At 41.3% G+C, this 14,056-nt stretch overlaps 1 protein-coding gene across 2 annotated transcripts in view; it reads left to right on the forward strand.

Moving 5' to 3' along the window:
- The window catches only part of LOC135522792 (phosphoribosyl pyrophosphate synthase-associated protein 1-like), a 30,361-nt gene extending 17,698 nt beyond the window's left edge, over window positions 1–12,663 (forward strand). The window contains exons 4-11 of one of the 2 annotated variants that reach the window (XM_064949396.1): window positions 3,226–3,398; window positions 8,083–8,198; window positions 8,333–8,388; window positions 8,526–8,680; window positions 9,797–9,841; window positions 11,553–11,623; window positions 11,865–12,011; window positions 12,357–12,663. In XM_064949396.1, coding sequence (XP_064805468.1) covers window positions 3,226–3,398; window positions 8,083–8,198; window positions 8,333–8,388; window positions 8,526–8,680; window positions 9,797–9,841; window positions 11,553–11,623; window positions 11,865–12,011; window positions 12,357–12,515 — 922 coding nt within the window. In that variant the 3' untranslated portion in view covers window positions 12,516–12,663. The remainder of the gene's footprint in view (window positions 1–3,225; window positions 3,399–8,082; window positions 8,199–8,332; window positions 8,389–8,525; window positions 8,681–9,796; window positions 9,842–11,552; window positions 11,624–11,864; window positions 12,012–12,356) is intronic. The other variant, XM_064949403.1, reaches the window with a different exon arrangement.
- Window positions 12,664–14,056: the final 1,393 nt, after the last annotated feature.

A 14,056-nucleotide genomic window follows, 5' to 3' on the forward strand; every position in this document is an offset into this window, starting at 1 on the left:
TTTTACGAAGAATAAAAACATGTAGGCTTTGAGGATTTTACGTTTATATTCGTAGCTATATCCATCATAATGAGAAATGGGTGACAATGGTGGCGCTGTCAACTCGTATTTTCTCCCCAACTGCTATGACTAATTAGTGGCTCATAGTTCAATGGCTGTGATTTCCAATCCCACATGGAGAAGATACTTTTTTATTTCAAATCCTTAATTTACAATATTTATCCCTGGTAGTAGTTGTAGGGTTTTATACAGTAACTACAGGACTGGTCCTGGGCCCTTCTGCACACCAAGGCGAGACAACAAAAATTGGCGCCCCTTCAACAATAGTCCCAGTCAGCAAAATTATGTTGGAAAGACATCTAAAGTCAATTTTTCCAGATGTTGAAGATGTTGAAGATTCACTTTCGGTTCTGAATGAAAGTTGACAAGATGTAATTCATAGACGTATGTTTGTTGCAAATAAAGGCTGGTCCAGACCGGACAAAAAAAGAAGTCCAAAAGGCGTCCGTATCGGTCCGTTCTTACCGAGGTATAGTCTACAGCAGGGATGGTCAACTCCAGTCCTTGGGGGCGGGAGAGGAGTCAAACTTGTTCCACATCTCTGGTAAACACAGCCACTGACACTTCATTCCATTCTAAACTGCAGATGCTCATTTGTTGATTATTGGTGTCAGATTTGTTATCTGGGGCAAAAGTGTGACGAGTTTGGCCCTAGAGGACTGGAGATGCCCATCCCTGGCCTACAGTGTTGTCTAAAATAGAATTTTAGGAATGCTATCTATGTGGTAGGCCTACCCTATGAAAAACAAAGATGACCAGATCAAAACAAGATGTCCAAAAGACTGTCGGTCCGTCCTTACAGGGGTGTAGTCAACCATGTCTGACCACAATGGAAATTTATGAATGCCCATCTTTGTGGTGTAGGCCCATTAAAAACATTAAAACAGGCCGTTGCATTGGCTTTATTAGTCCTCATTCCTGTGACTAATCAATTTGGCTTTTTAAGCTCTGACTATCAGCAATCCAATTGTATCAGTAGGCGTTATCCGGAGCCTATTTGCGATGTGTTTACACAGTGGGAAATGCAAAATTTTATTTTTCGCTAATATCAGCTTGTAAAAAAACATGTAGGCGTACACATGAAATTTAGCACACAGGATGAAAGTCCTGGACAGCAATTGTGAGTAGCCTGATTGTCCATTCCATATTGTCTATTTTACTTTGACCCATCCTGTTTTTAGGATGTTTGTCAAGATGTCAGCGCATTCTTGATTTGATTGGACACCATTTAGGTTAGACAATTGGATTGGAGAAAGCTGCATGATGTAAACATGGTTCGTCTCATTATGTTGTTATACATTTTATCTCCAGCCTTTAGGCTACAGGAAAGACCACATACTCTTTCTACCATATGCTACATGATTTATGTAAAAAAAAAAATGATGGTATGTCTCCAACTGCACTCTGGAGAGGCACGCTTGGAATGGACAAGTTAAATATTTTGCAGCCCTGCCTTTGACAAAGTTTACAATGCTTATCATAGGGCAGCATCAGTGCCCACCTTAAGCTGGAGACTCATATCTCCTTCTCCCCCTCTCTAACGTCAAGCACCAGCTGTCAGAGCAGCTCACAGATCATTGCACCTGTACATAGCCCATCTGTAAATATCCCATCCAACTACCTCATCCCCATACTTTATTTATTTTGCTACTTTGCACCCAAGTATCTCAACTCTGCACATCTATCACTCCAGTGTTTAATTGCTATATCGTAATTACCTCACCACTATGGCCTATTTATTGCATTACCTCATTTTCACACACTGTATATAGACTTTTTCTACTATATTATTGACTGTTTGTTTATTCCAAGTGTAACTCTGTATGTGTCGATGTGCTTTGCTTTATCTTGGCCAGGTTGCAGTTGTAAAGGAGAACTTGTTCTCAACTAGCCTACCTGGTTAAATAAAGGTGAAATAAATAATTAATTGTGAGGTTGGAGGTAAGTCTTGGTCAGTTTAGCTCAGAATATGGCGCCCTAGTCGATCTGTCACCATAGGTGGACGCCTAATCCTACCTAATGAGCGAGCCGGCCCTGGTACCCAAGACCAATCTGAGTTAATTTGATCGTTGGAAGAAGAGCTACTGTGTAAATATTACAATATAGGTTGGATTGAATTAAGCCCCTAATCTTAATTTTCAAGGTGACGATTGCATTTTTCCCCCCTCAGCACAATACTGCAATGTGAGTCCACATTTAAAATATGTTTTTTGCACTCCAAGTGGGATTTGATCTTAAACCGCAAGTGGCAATAGATGCCAGGAACTTGGTGACTAACCACTGTGCGCTAACTGTCCAGAGATGTATTTGCTCACAATGCACATAATGTTATTGTCAGATTATGCTTTAGTGAGAAAGTGTTGGGATCAGGTACAACTATGTTTACCAATTCCTTCCACCCACAACTTCTAGCCTGAATGCATTTTTGAGAACATGCAACGGGTGAAATTGGGGTTGAGTTGCCCTTTTTAATGCTTGTGGTTGGCTCTGCTGTTTCAGGAGGCTGCCTAGGTCAAATCTTCTCTGGCACTACCTTACTGCACTCTTTATATTAGTTAAGTAATAAGACGTTATCTTTGATTACTAATTATAGTGTTAATAAAAGTGCATCAAGTCTCCAACAAAGTTTGCCTCTGCTTCTCTCATGAACTGGCTGAATCCCATACAACAATGGAGTCATTCTTCGATACGATCTCGAGGCTTAATTATTTAGAAATGCCCCATAGCTTTCAAGGTTATACTTCAGGGTTTAGGGAACGACTATTAGTGTGGCGCTCAACGTCTTGTCTTACAATGTGGCGATTAGTGCCAGGACAATGGGCACGTAGTCAAGTAAGTTTAACATTGTAGGATACTGACTCGCGTCATAGACTCACTCACTTAAATGTGTAGTGAATGTGTTTGAACAAAGACGAGTGTTAACTCCGAGCGCGAACGCTCTGAGTGTGTTAATGTGGTTTTGAGACATCTTGAATTTTATACCCCGTCAGTTACTGCGACATGCAAATTAAAACCATGACAACACAACAGCCAGTTTTATTCAACAGTTTTACTGAAATATCTACAACAACTACTCTTATCTCACTCTTGCTTATCTTATTATGTTATCTTATCTCTGTCCATTTTGCTCCAGTGTCTCTTGAATGGTTCTTTTGTCCTACCCAGAGATGTGAACACGGCCATCATGGAGCTGCTGGTCATGGCCTATGCTCTCAAGACTAACTGTGCCAAGAACATCATTGGGGTCATCCCCTACTTCCCTTACAGCAAGCAGTGCAAGATGAGGAAGAGAGGCTCCATTGTCTGCAAGCTGCTGGCCTCCATGCTCGCTAAAGCCGGTATGTTACTATATGGCTACTGTATGCATCATGTGGCTTTCTCGTTGTTGTGATACCAATAGTGATTTTAATTATTATTATTTTTTGCATAGTAGCTTACAATGTTGTAGGAAGATGGTTACAACACTGCTAAGATAAGTTGTACATGTGGTTAATTAAACTTTAAAAAAAAAATCACATACAGGGAGGTAACGCAGTCTGGTATCAAATTTTATTGGTCGCATACATGCATGCATGTTTAATAGATGTTATTGCGGGTGTAGCAAAATGCTTGTTTCTAGCGCCAACAGTGCAGTAATATCTAACAAGTATATCTAACAATTTCACAACAAAACACACATCTAAGGAATGGAATTAAGAATCTATAAATATATGGACGAGCAATGTCAGAGCGACAGACTAAGATAGAATACAGTGTATATACATATGAGATGAGTAATGCAAGAATATGTAAACATTATTAAAGTGACTAGTGTTCCATTATTAAAGTGGCCAGTGATGATTTCAAGTTTATATAAGGCAGCAGCCTTTAATATGCTAGTAATGGCTATTTAGCAGTCTGATGGCCTTGAAATGGAAGCTGTTTTTCAGTCTCTCGTTCCCAGCTTTGATGCACCTGTACTGACCTCGCCTTCTGGACGATAGCGGGGTGAAAAGGCTGTGGCTCGGGTGGTTGTTGTCCTTGATGATCTACTAGACGTAACAGGAAATGTAAATCCCGGACACTCAAATTGTATGATATGTTACGTATGGTTACATAAGACACAATGGTCTAAGGCAAAAATTGAAGTCGGGTGGGTGGGCTTATAAGGCGACCGTCTAGCAACCCAAAGGTTGTGAGTTCAAATGTCATCACGGACAACTTCAACGTTTCAACTACTTTTCAACGACTTGCTACTTAGCATGTTAGCTAACCCTTCCCCCAACCTTAACCCTTTTAGCTAACCTTAACCGTATCATACATTTTGCAAATTTGTAGTTTATTTTTATTCAACCTTTTATTTAACTAGGCAAGTCAGTTAAGAACAAATTCTTATTTACTATGACGGCCTACCAAAAGACCGCCTACGGGGGCTGGGATTAAAATAAATAAAAATAGGACAAAACGCATATCACGATGAAAAGAGAGACCTAAGACGACGACAAAGCATGGCAGCAACACAACAACATGGCAGCAGCACGAAGCATGGTACAAACATTGGGCACAGAAAACAGCACAAAGGGCAAGAAGGTAGAGACCACAATACACGTGAAGCAGCCACAACTGTCAGTAAGAGTGTCTACGATTCCATCTTTGAATGAAGAGATGGAGATAAAACGGTCCAGTTTGAGTGATTTTTTTTTTTTTTGCACCTCGCTCCAGTCGCTCGCTGCATCTAACTGAAAAGAGGAGTGACCAGCAGAACAGGTGTTGTATGTGGAGGTTGAGGGCTGCACGAGGCATCTCAGATAAGGGGGGAGTGAGGCCCGAGAGGGTTTTATAAATAAGCATCAACCAGTGCGTCTTGCGACGGGTCTACAGAGATGACCAGTTTACAGAGTGCAGTGATGTGTCCTATAAGGAGCATTGGTGGCAAATCTGATGGCAGAATGGTAAAGAACATCTAGCTGCCCGAGAGCACCATTACCTGCCCATCTATAAATTATGTCTCCTTAGTCTAACATGGGTAGGATGGTCATCTGAATCAGGGTTAGTTAAGCAGTTGGGGTGGAAGAGGTGCAATTACGATAGAGGAAACCAAGTCTAGATTTAACTTTAACCTGCAGCTTTGAAATGTGCTGAGAGGACAGTGTACCATCTAGCCATACTCCTAAGTACTTGTATGGGGTGACTACCTAAGCTCTAAACCCTAAGAGGTAGTAATCACACCGGTGGGGAGAGGGGCGTTCTTCTTACCAAACCACATGACCTTTGTTTTGGAGGCGTTCAGAACAAGGTTAAGGGCAGAGAAAGCTTGTTGGACACTAAGAAGGCTTTGTAGAGCGTTTAACACAAAATCCGGGGAGGGGCCAGCTGAGTATAAGACTGTATCTGTATATAAATGGATGAGAGCGCTTCCTACTGCTTGAGCTATGTGGACATAATACAAATTGTAATTTATCACATATCATACGAAATGGGTGATGGACATCCACAAATTAATAAATACCAAATGAAACGTAACATATTATATTAAATGGAGTGTTTTCTGATTTACGTACAGAATAATACGAAATGATCTGAGACTGGGCTGGGTAACGTTACACCATAGCAAGTCCATGAACTCTGTCACCACATGCAGCTAGCAGAAAAGCCAACGGTCATATTATGGTATTTTAATAGGGAAACACTTATTGAGTCACTCTGTAAAAGCTAACACTGACTGGACCGGGCACGTTGCATGCTTAAGCATTGCATTTATTTTATTTTTTTACACATGCATGTTATTCAATAATTTATCCACATTGCTCGCGTGCGTCAACGAGCGTCTGTGTTGCCGAAAGCTAAAATAGAACTTGGTTTGGTTCACGAGGATACAAACCCACGTGGGTGGTTGATAGACGAACGAGGAGAGAATAATCCAAAAAAAAAAAGATAACGAACTAAAAACAAACTGTGTTTTACTATGTATCTGTGGATTAGTCGTCAGAGTAGAGAAATACTATTTTGTATAACACCGGGTCAAACTTCTACAAAGAACCAGCTAAAAAGAGGACCATATGCATGTCAGTTTAAATCCAATGTTAATCTCCAAGGCAAACTAGCTAGCTAGCTAAATGTTCATTCATGGTTTTTTTCCGACCTGCCCTGAAATTAATATAATTGATTTACACTTGGTTTTCACACATGTGTCTGGTTGGGGATGGACAAAATTATAATTCGCACAAGCACATATGTGAGCCGGTCTAGCTCGGGTGTTGCAAAATTGCCATAATTGAGTCATTTTCTATTAAGGTATCTACTTTTACTCAAGTAAAACTGCAAGTCACGCAGTAAAATACTACTTGAGTAAAAGTCAAACTATCTGGTTTTAAATACAGTGGGGCAAAAAAAGTATTTAGTCAGCCACCATTGTGCAAGTTCTCCCACTTAAAGATGAGAGGCCTGTAATTTATCATAGGTACACTTCAACTATGACAGACAAAATGAGAGAAAAAAATCCAGAAAATCACATTGTAGGATTTAATGAATTTATTTGCAAATTATGGTGGAAAATAAGTATTTGGTCATCTACAAACAAGCAAGATTTCTGGCTCTCACAGGCCTGTAACTTCTTCTTTAAGAGGCTCCTCTGTCCTCCACTCGTTACCTGTATTAATGGCACCTGTTTGAACTTGATATCAGTATAAAAGACACCTGTCCACAACCTCAAACAGTCACACTCCAAACTCCACTATGGCCAAGACCAAAGAGCTGTCAAAGGACACCAGAAACAAAATTGTAGACCTGCAACAGGCTGGGAAGACTGAATCTGCAATAGGTAAGCAGCTTGGTTTGAAGAAATCAACTGCGGGAGCAATTATTTGGAAATGGAAGACATACAAGACCACTGATAATCTCCCTCGATCTGGTGCTCCACGCAAGATCTCACCGCGTGGGGTCAAAATGATCACAAGAACGGTGAGCAAAAATCCCAGAACCATACGGGGGGACCTAGTGAATGACCTGCAGAGAGCTGGGACCAATGTAACAAAGCCTACCATCAGTAACACACTACGCCGCCAGGGACTCAAATCCTGCAGTGTCAGATGTGTCCCCCTGCTTAAGCCAGTACATGTCCAGGCCCGTCTGAAGTTTGCTAGACAGCATTTGGATGATCCAGAAGGAGATTGGGAGAATGTCATGTGGTCAGATGAAACCAAAATAGAACTTTTTGGTAGAAACTCAATTCGTTGTGTTTGGAGGACAAAGAATACTGAGTTGCATCCAAAGAACACCATACCTACTGTGAAGCATGGGGGTGGAAACATCATGCTTTGGGGCTGTTTTTCTGCAAAGGGACCAGGACGACTGATCCGTGTAAAGAATGAATGGGGCCATGTATTGTGAGATTTTGAGTGAAAACCTCCTTCCATCAGCAAGGGCATTGAAGATGAAACGTGGCTGGGTCTTTCAGCATGACAATGATCCCAAACACACCGCCCGGGCAACGAAGGAGTGGCTTCGTAACAAGCATTTCAAGGTCCTGGAGTGGCCTAGCCAGTCTCCAGATCTCAACCCCATAGAACATCTTTGGAGGGAGTTGAAAGTCCGTGTTGCCAAGCAAAAGCCCCAAAACATCACTGCTCTAGACGAGATCTGCATGGCGGAATGGGCCAAAATACCAGCTACAGTGTGTGTGAACCTTGTGAAGACTTACAGAAAACGTTTGACCTCTGTCATTGCCAACAAAGGGTATGTAACAAGATAATATAAGTATTGAGAAACTTTTGTTATTGACCAAATACTTATTTTCCACCATAATTTGCAAATAAATTCATTAAAAATCCTACAATGTGATTTTCTGGATTTTGTTTCCTCATTTTGTCTGTCATAGTTGAAGTGTACCTATGATGAAAATTACAGGCCTCATCTTTTTAAGTGGGAGAACTTGCACAATTGGTGGCTGACTAAATACTTTTTTGCCCCACTGTAAGTAGTACTTTAAAGTATTTTTACTTAAGTATTTTACACCACTGGCTTGACCCACTGTTGTTATCACAGGGCTAACTCACATCATCACAATGGACCTTCACCAGAAGGAGATCCAGGGCTTCTTCAGTTTCCCGGTTGATAACCTGCGTGCCTCGCCCTTCCTGCTACAGTACATCCAGGAGGAAGTAAGTCTACATTACCCAGAATCCTCCAGTCACTTGTATAATTTCAATCATGATATAATGTATTTGTTGACTAAAGCTTAGTTTAATGTGGTGTTGAACTGTGAAATCATTTTGGGTAATGTATTTGTTTCTAGATTCCAGACTACAGAAATGCCATTATCGTTGCAAAGTCTCCTTCGGCGGCCAAGAGGTAACATAAAGGTTGGGAGTTTTCCAGCAAGATGGATATGTAATGATGTGAAGTGTCTGTGGCTGTAGATGTGTGTAATTGTGATGATTTGCTCTGTATGTATTTAAATCCGTTTTTTGTGTGTGCGTTCATTCCAGAGCTCAATCCTATGCTGAGCGGCTGCGGCTGGGCCTGGCGGTGATGCACGGGGAGGCCCAGTGTTCAGAGTCTGACATGGCCGACGGAAGACACTCTCCCCCTCCAATGTCTTCAGGACGCACCACCTCTGGCCACCCTGGTCTGGAGCTGCCATGTAAGATACCCCTGACATGCACAGGCGTGTGTGCACACACACACACACACACACACACACACACTAGAAAATATCCCTGCCTTTGACCATAACACACACAAATCACTTGTGTTGCTCCCATGTATATAATCTGCCTAGTCAGCAGACAGTGCTGGTTTATGTAACCACTAGTGTCAGGACAGGATGAGTTCAGCCCTGACTGCTGTCTATCAGAGGAATCCATAGAAAGGTAATGAGTCTGAACCGAAGGGTTAAACCCCCACTGCTTATGGGGAGGAGACGACACTGGGATGGGCCTCCCATGCAGCTTGCATACACTTGTGAATGTACGTACACCCAGACTCTGATCCTATCCATTGTAGAGACACTGAAACATGGCATTGGGTCAAAGCGAGGCTTTACAGAGATCTAATGGAACAGTATTTACAGAAAAATAACAAACTGTATTTTACATTTATGGACTGTCCGAATAACAACCCATAGCTCAGAGTTATTTTTACAAATCCATTTGTCACAGAAATGCTGTTTAAAAATAATAAAAAATCCAGCCCTGAATGCCCAAAGGCACTGGTAGCAAAGAGGACCTCCACACATTGTCCTCATGCTGACGGTGTGCAACTGGAGTGGCTCAGCCAGTCAGGGATGTAGTATGTGTTGGTTCAGCAACAAAGCAATCATTCTCGGAAGCCTGACACTACTGGCAATGCCTGTGAAATACTGCAGGCCATAAGTCATCCCTTCTCCTCGTTCCCCTCTCCTCCACACAGCTTCTGGATTTCTCTTCTCACCTTTTTCTTCTAATTTTCTCTCATTCTTCTCTCGGTTTCTCCCTTCCTTTACACAGGAACAGGGTTGGTCTCCCTTTATCAAAACAACAGCTAAATTCAGATACGGAGCAAATGGGCACCTTTTTAATCTTTGAGAAAATAAGACACCCCCCCTGTTATTCTTTATTTTAAACTTTATTTTAGTTGCTTTCCTTGGATAAATGGGACCAGAAGACCTGTCTTCAGTTCTGGAGGAGTTTGTCTGTATGCTGTCTGTATGTCTGTCTGTATGTCTATTATATATTCTCTGTATATGACAGTGTTAACATATACCATTTATCTTTTGAAGACACAGGGAGGCACCAGCCTTCGTTCCCAGGCATAGAGCTCCCAAGTACGACCGTAATGCTCCACTCTCTTCTGCTAACCCCCTATCCTGCAATACTATTTGTGATCGCTTATACCTGCCTGCATGTAATGTTGATGTCTACCGAGGGAGTTTCCATTTCTAGCAGTACTGACCTTCTAAATTCCACTTTGTGAAGATCTCAGTTCAGTTAAGTGCTTAGACCGAGGGCGGTGCAGTCAAACATACCTGGGGTTTGAGTTTTTTTGTTTGTTTTTAAACGGTGTAGAAATGATAATCGTCCTACAATTATAGTCTTTTCACTTAGCCTGCTAGCTGTCATCGTAATGAAAGCCAGACAGTCGTGGGAGCAACGGAAATTCCTAAAGCAATGGATAGGGGACAATTTAAACAATAATAAAAAATAAAAAAACATTGAATTTTTTTTAAGGGAATATAATACATTTTAAGTGCTGCCCCTCCAACTGTTGGCTTTCACCAAATTTGGTATGCTTATTGAAACAAGATATCTGTAAAACAGCAGATTTCTTCACCTCAAATTGATGTCAAGGTCTTTCAGATAATCCCAAGTTTACATTGTACGGTATTCACTTGATACATTTTTGACATTACATGCCTTTTGTCTAATACACAATTAACTGTGAACTTCCAAAATTCTAATAAAATCATCACATTCAACCCTACCGATAGCAATAAGAATCTGCTGGATGCATTCATGCAAGCATCATGGAAAAATACATGGCTCTTCCCATGTATACTTTGGAGTTGCACTTCAATTAATACCAGTTTGAAACCATGTGGCTTGTCAACATTCCCTTCAACATGCCTCAAATGTAGCATTTATCTGATTTTTGCCCCATTCAAAACAACCAACAAAATGGCTGCTAATGCAAATGCCTTACCAGAGGGCACCTACTGTATTCCAGTCAGGTTGGTGATTGGCATACATTTTATGGGGTCAATCATTGCCCCATAAATGTTATGTAATTTTGGGCAATTTCTCTATAACTCCAATGGAGATGAAGGAAACATTGCAAGCACCTCAGAGGTTGAGTGAGGCATGATGGCAAGCTTGGTTGTGTTCCCCTGCATCCTTTTTCTTGATCAATTCCTAGTTTAGAATTTTTCGAGCAAACTTGCTGTTTCAGCAACGGTATGATTCTTGTTTATTTAAAAACTCACTCCTCCACCCCTGAAGCCTTAACAAATCTATTTGAACAAAATCATTTTGTTGCTAATGTCAACACCTTGGAGTTCCAAGTTCCAAGCCTCGTGATTCAAACCTGAGTTTTTAAATATGCAGACATCTGGTTGGATGCCTCTGGGCTGACGATGAGGAAACAGGTTTGAAGTTGGTTGTGATTTGGCATGGCATGGGGTTGCTGTGTGGATCCCTAAATCCCAAACCGGATGTTTTATTTGTGGGAAGGAAGACAGCTCTATACTCATAAGCCATGTGTTGCTATCATCGCAATATGCCTGAAGCTGCCCTATATTTACCCCAAATCATTTCACCTAGTTGTCCTTTCGTCAAAATGAGAGTTTCAGGATGATTCTGTAGGCATTGTGGCAGTCTGTGGACATTGAGGTAGAGCTGTCTTGCATGGTCTTTGCAGGTGTTGAACTTGATCCCTTACACAATCTCCTCTCCCAATAATTTCAATCTCATTTTTTCCCCCTCATTTTCCTCTGAACCACTGTTTTGAAAGTGATGATAAATCTCTCTCTTCTCTTTCAGTAATGATGGCCAAGGAGAAACCGCCAATCACTGTAGTGGGAGATGTGGGAGGTCGCATCGCTATCATTGTGGTAAGAATTTGATCGTCTCTTATTTCTGTTTAAACTTTAACCCCTATGGGACAAAAAAAAAACCTTCAAGCTATTGCTAACAATCAAGAGTGAGTGTTATATCAACTAGTGAAGTTTCACACTCACTGTTCTGAGGAAATCCTTGTGTAAGGTAAATTTGGACATACTGTATGATAGAGCTAGTGTTTTTTATTTATCTAGACGCTAATAACCTTCGGCCTTTGTCGTTTCCCTCTCTCAGGATGACATCATAGACGACGTGGAGGACTTTGTGGCGGCGGCTGAGATTCTGAAAGAGAGAGGGGCCTATAAGATCTACATCATGGCGACACACGGCCTGCTCTCAGCAGAGGCCCCCCGGCTCATAGAGGAATCCGCCATCGACGAGGTAAGACTAAGGACACGGGCCGTACTCGCACAGGCGTTTTTATTAAGCCTGAAATGGCTGTCTTTTCTAACATCGACACAACTGACAATTATTGTGAGTAGTCTGTGCTGCTCCGATACTTGAAGCTTCTCAAGGTCGGAAGTGTCTCTTTGCTGAATAAATCAAACAAATGCTTCCTTAAAAAGACAAGTACACACACCGATACCCAAATACAGTAATATGCAATGCATACTCAAACTCTGTGAATACACTATTGTTTTCTAATAATTCAAAGGACATTCTTAAACATAGGTCCTGCTGTAACCTGGCTCTCCATTTTGTGTCCTTGTGCCCCCCCCCCCCCAGGTGGTGGTGACTAATACAGTCCCTCACGAGGTCCAGAAGCTCCAGTGTCCCAAGATCAAGACAGTGGACGTCAGTATGATCCTGGCCGAGGCCATCCGACGCATCCACAATGGAGAGTCCATGGCTTACCTGTTCCGTAACATCACAGTAGATGACTGAGCTACACGCACAAATACGTTGTGTTCACACCGTGAGACCAAGGATTTTCACCTCGGTTACATAGGCAGTTGTTTCTTTTCATTCTTGTTGACTTGCCATGTAAAAAAAAATATCTTGCATTCTCAATAAATGTCTACTGTTCAGTCCACTACTGTACTGTGTTATACTATATGCATGGTAAATTCATCACCCATCACTCTCATAAAGAACAATTTGCACTGATATATCTTGGATTAGTTTAATTTAATCTTAGTGTGTGTATTGTATGCAACTTTTCAGTGTTTACTTACAGCACAGCATTTGGTTAATAAATCCTTTTTTGATGAACATGTATTTGTGATTATTTGAACTCCAATATTGAAGCAAGACTGGTACCTAGTTAGTCTGTTCGAAAGGTTACTGAATTAGCTTGTAGTTAGATGCCTATGGCCCAAAGCTCTTCGCAGCCGTTGAACTATAGCACAGAATTGTAACAAGTGGCAAGGGCTATTTTAGTCACAGATACCGATACCGCTCTAACTGAAATCGGACAAGAATAGGCACTTGCACAGTGTTTTCTGCACGCAAAAAATAAATAAGAATAGGGTATTTTTTCTGTCACTTGGCAAATTATGATAGACAAATCAGAGGACCTCCGTCTATCAGCTATCAAAGAAGACTGCTCTGTTTTCATGGGGATTTGATCTCCATTTGCTCATAGATGAAAACAGGGAATATGCATATCGCGGACTTTACTGAACCCATTAATCACACGGAAGTAGATGAGGCTAAGCCTTTGAAGAGAACAAATGCTTAAATCTGCTCTTACATATTTTCATGTGTTCCTCTCTTGTTCCCTTGAAGCGTTGTGTTCTGTTGAAGTCCGTCATGAGCAAACAACTGAGTGAAGTACTGGCTCCATGTTCTGCAGAGGTGCATTGAATTGACCTGTTCTGTGTCTAGATATTGCGTGCCTCTCTCGTCTCCCTCTCACAGCTATGTGTTTACCATCAGTGGAATGAAATACAACGTTCATAAACCTGTCGAGCTGATGTTGGAGGGTCAAGCTGAATAGGTCTGTCATTTATTGCCTCTTTCTGACAGCTTATCCAATAGGCCTGCTTCTCTAATTTTTTTATGATCTGCCACACACTCAATGACTCAATGGAAACATTGTCTCAATGTTGACGGTGGTTTTGGTTGAGTGTGGTTAAAATCTTGGTTCTGGGTTCCTCTAAATTCAAATGAAGCTTGTCTGTATTTTCCGTCTGAACCATGTCATGAAAGCAAGTGGTACTAGCTTAAATGTACAGCAATGAGGCAAGTGCATGGATCTATTAGGCAACTAGTCCGTTAAAGAAGTGAGGAAATGTATATATTTTCTGTAGTAATTTTTTTTTTGCCACGTGTGCAAGTGATATCACCTAATTTCACTTATGCTTGTCTGAGGATACAGTATTAATGGCAACTATGGTATATTGCTGAAAGAACAGTCCATTATGGACTAGAACGTGGAGTCAAACGGCACCTGCTAACTATGTCTTGCAAGCAGAATATTAAGA

Source organism: Oncorhynchus masou, chromosome 4 (genome assembly GCF_036934945.1).
Source record: "Oncorhynchus masou masou isolate Uvic2021 chromosome 4, UVic_Omas_1.1, whole genome shotgun sequence".
NCBI lineage: Eukaryota > Metazoa > Chordata > Actinopteri > Salmoniformes > Salmonidae > Oncorhynchus > Oncorhynchus masou.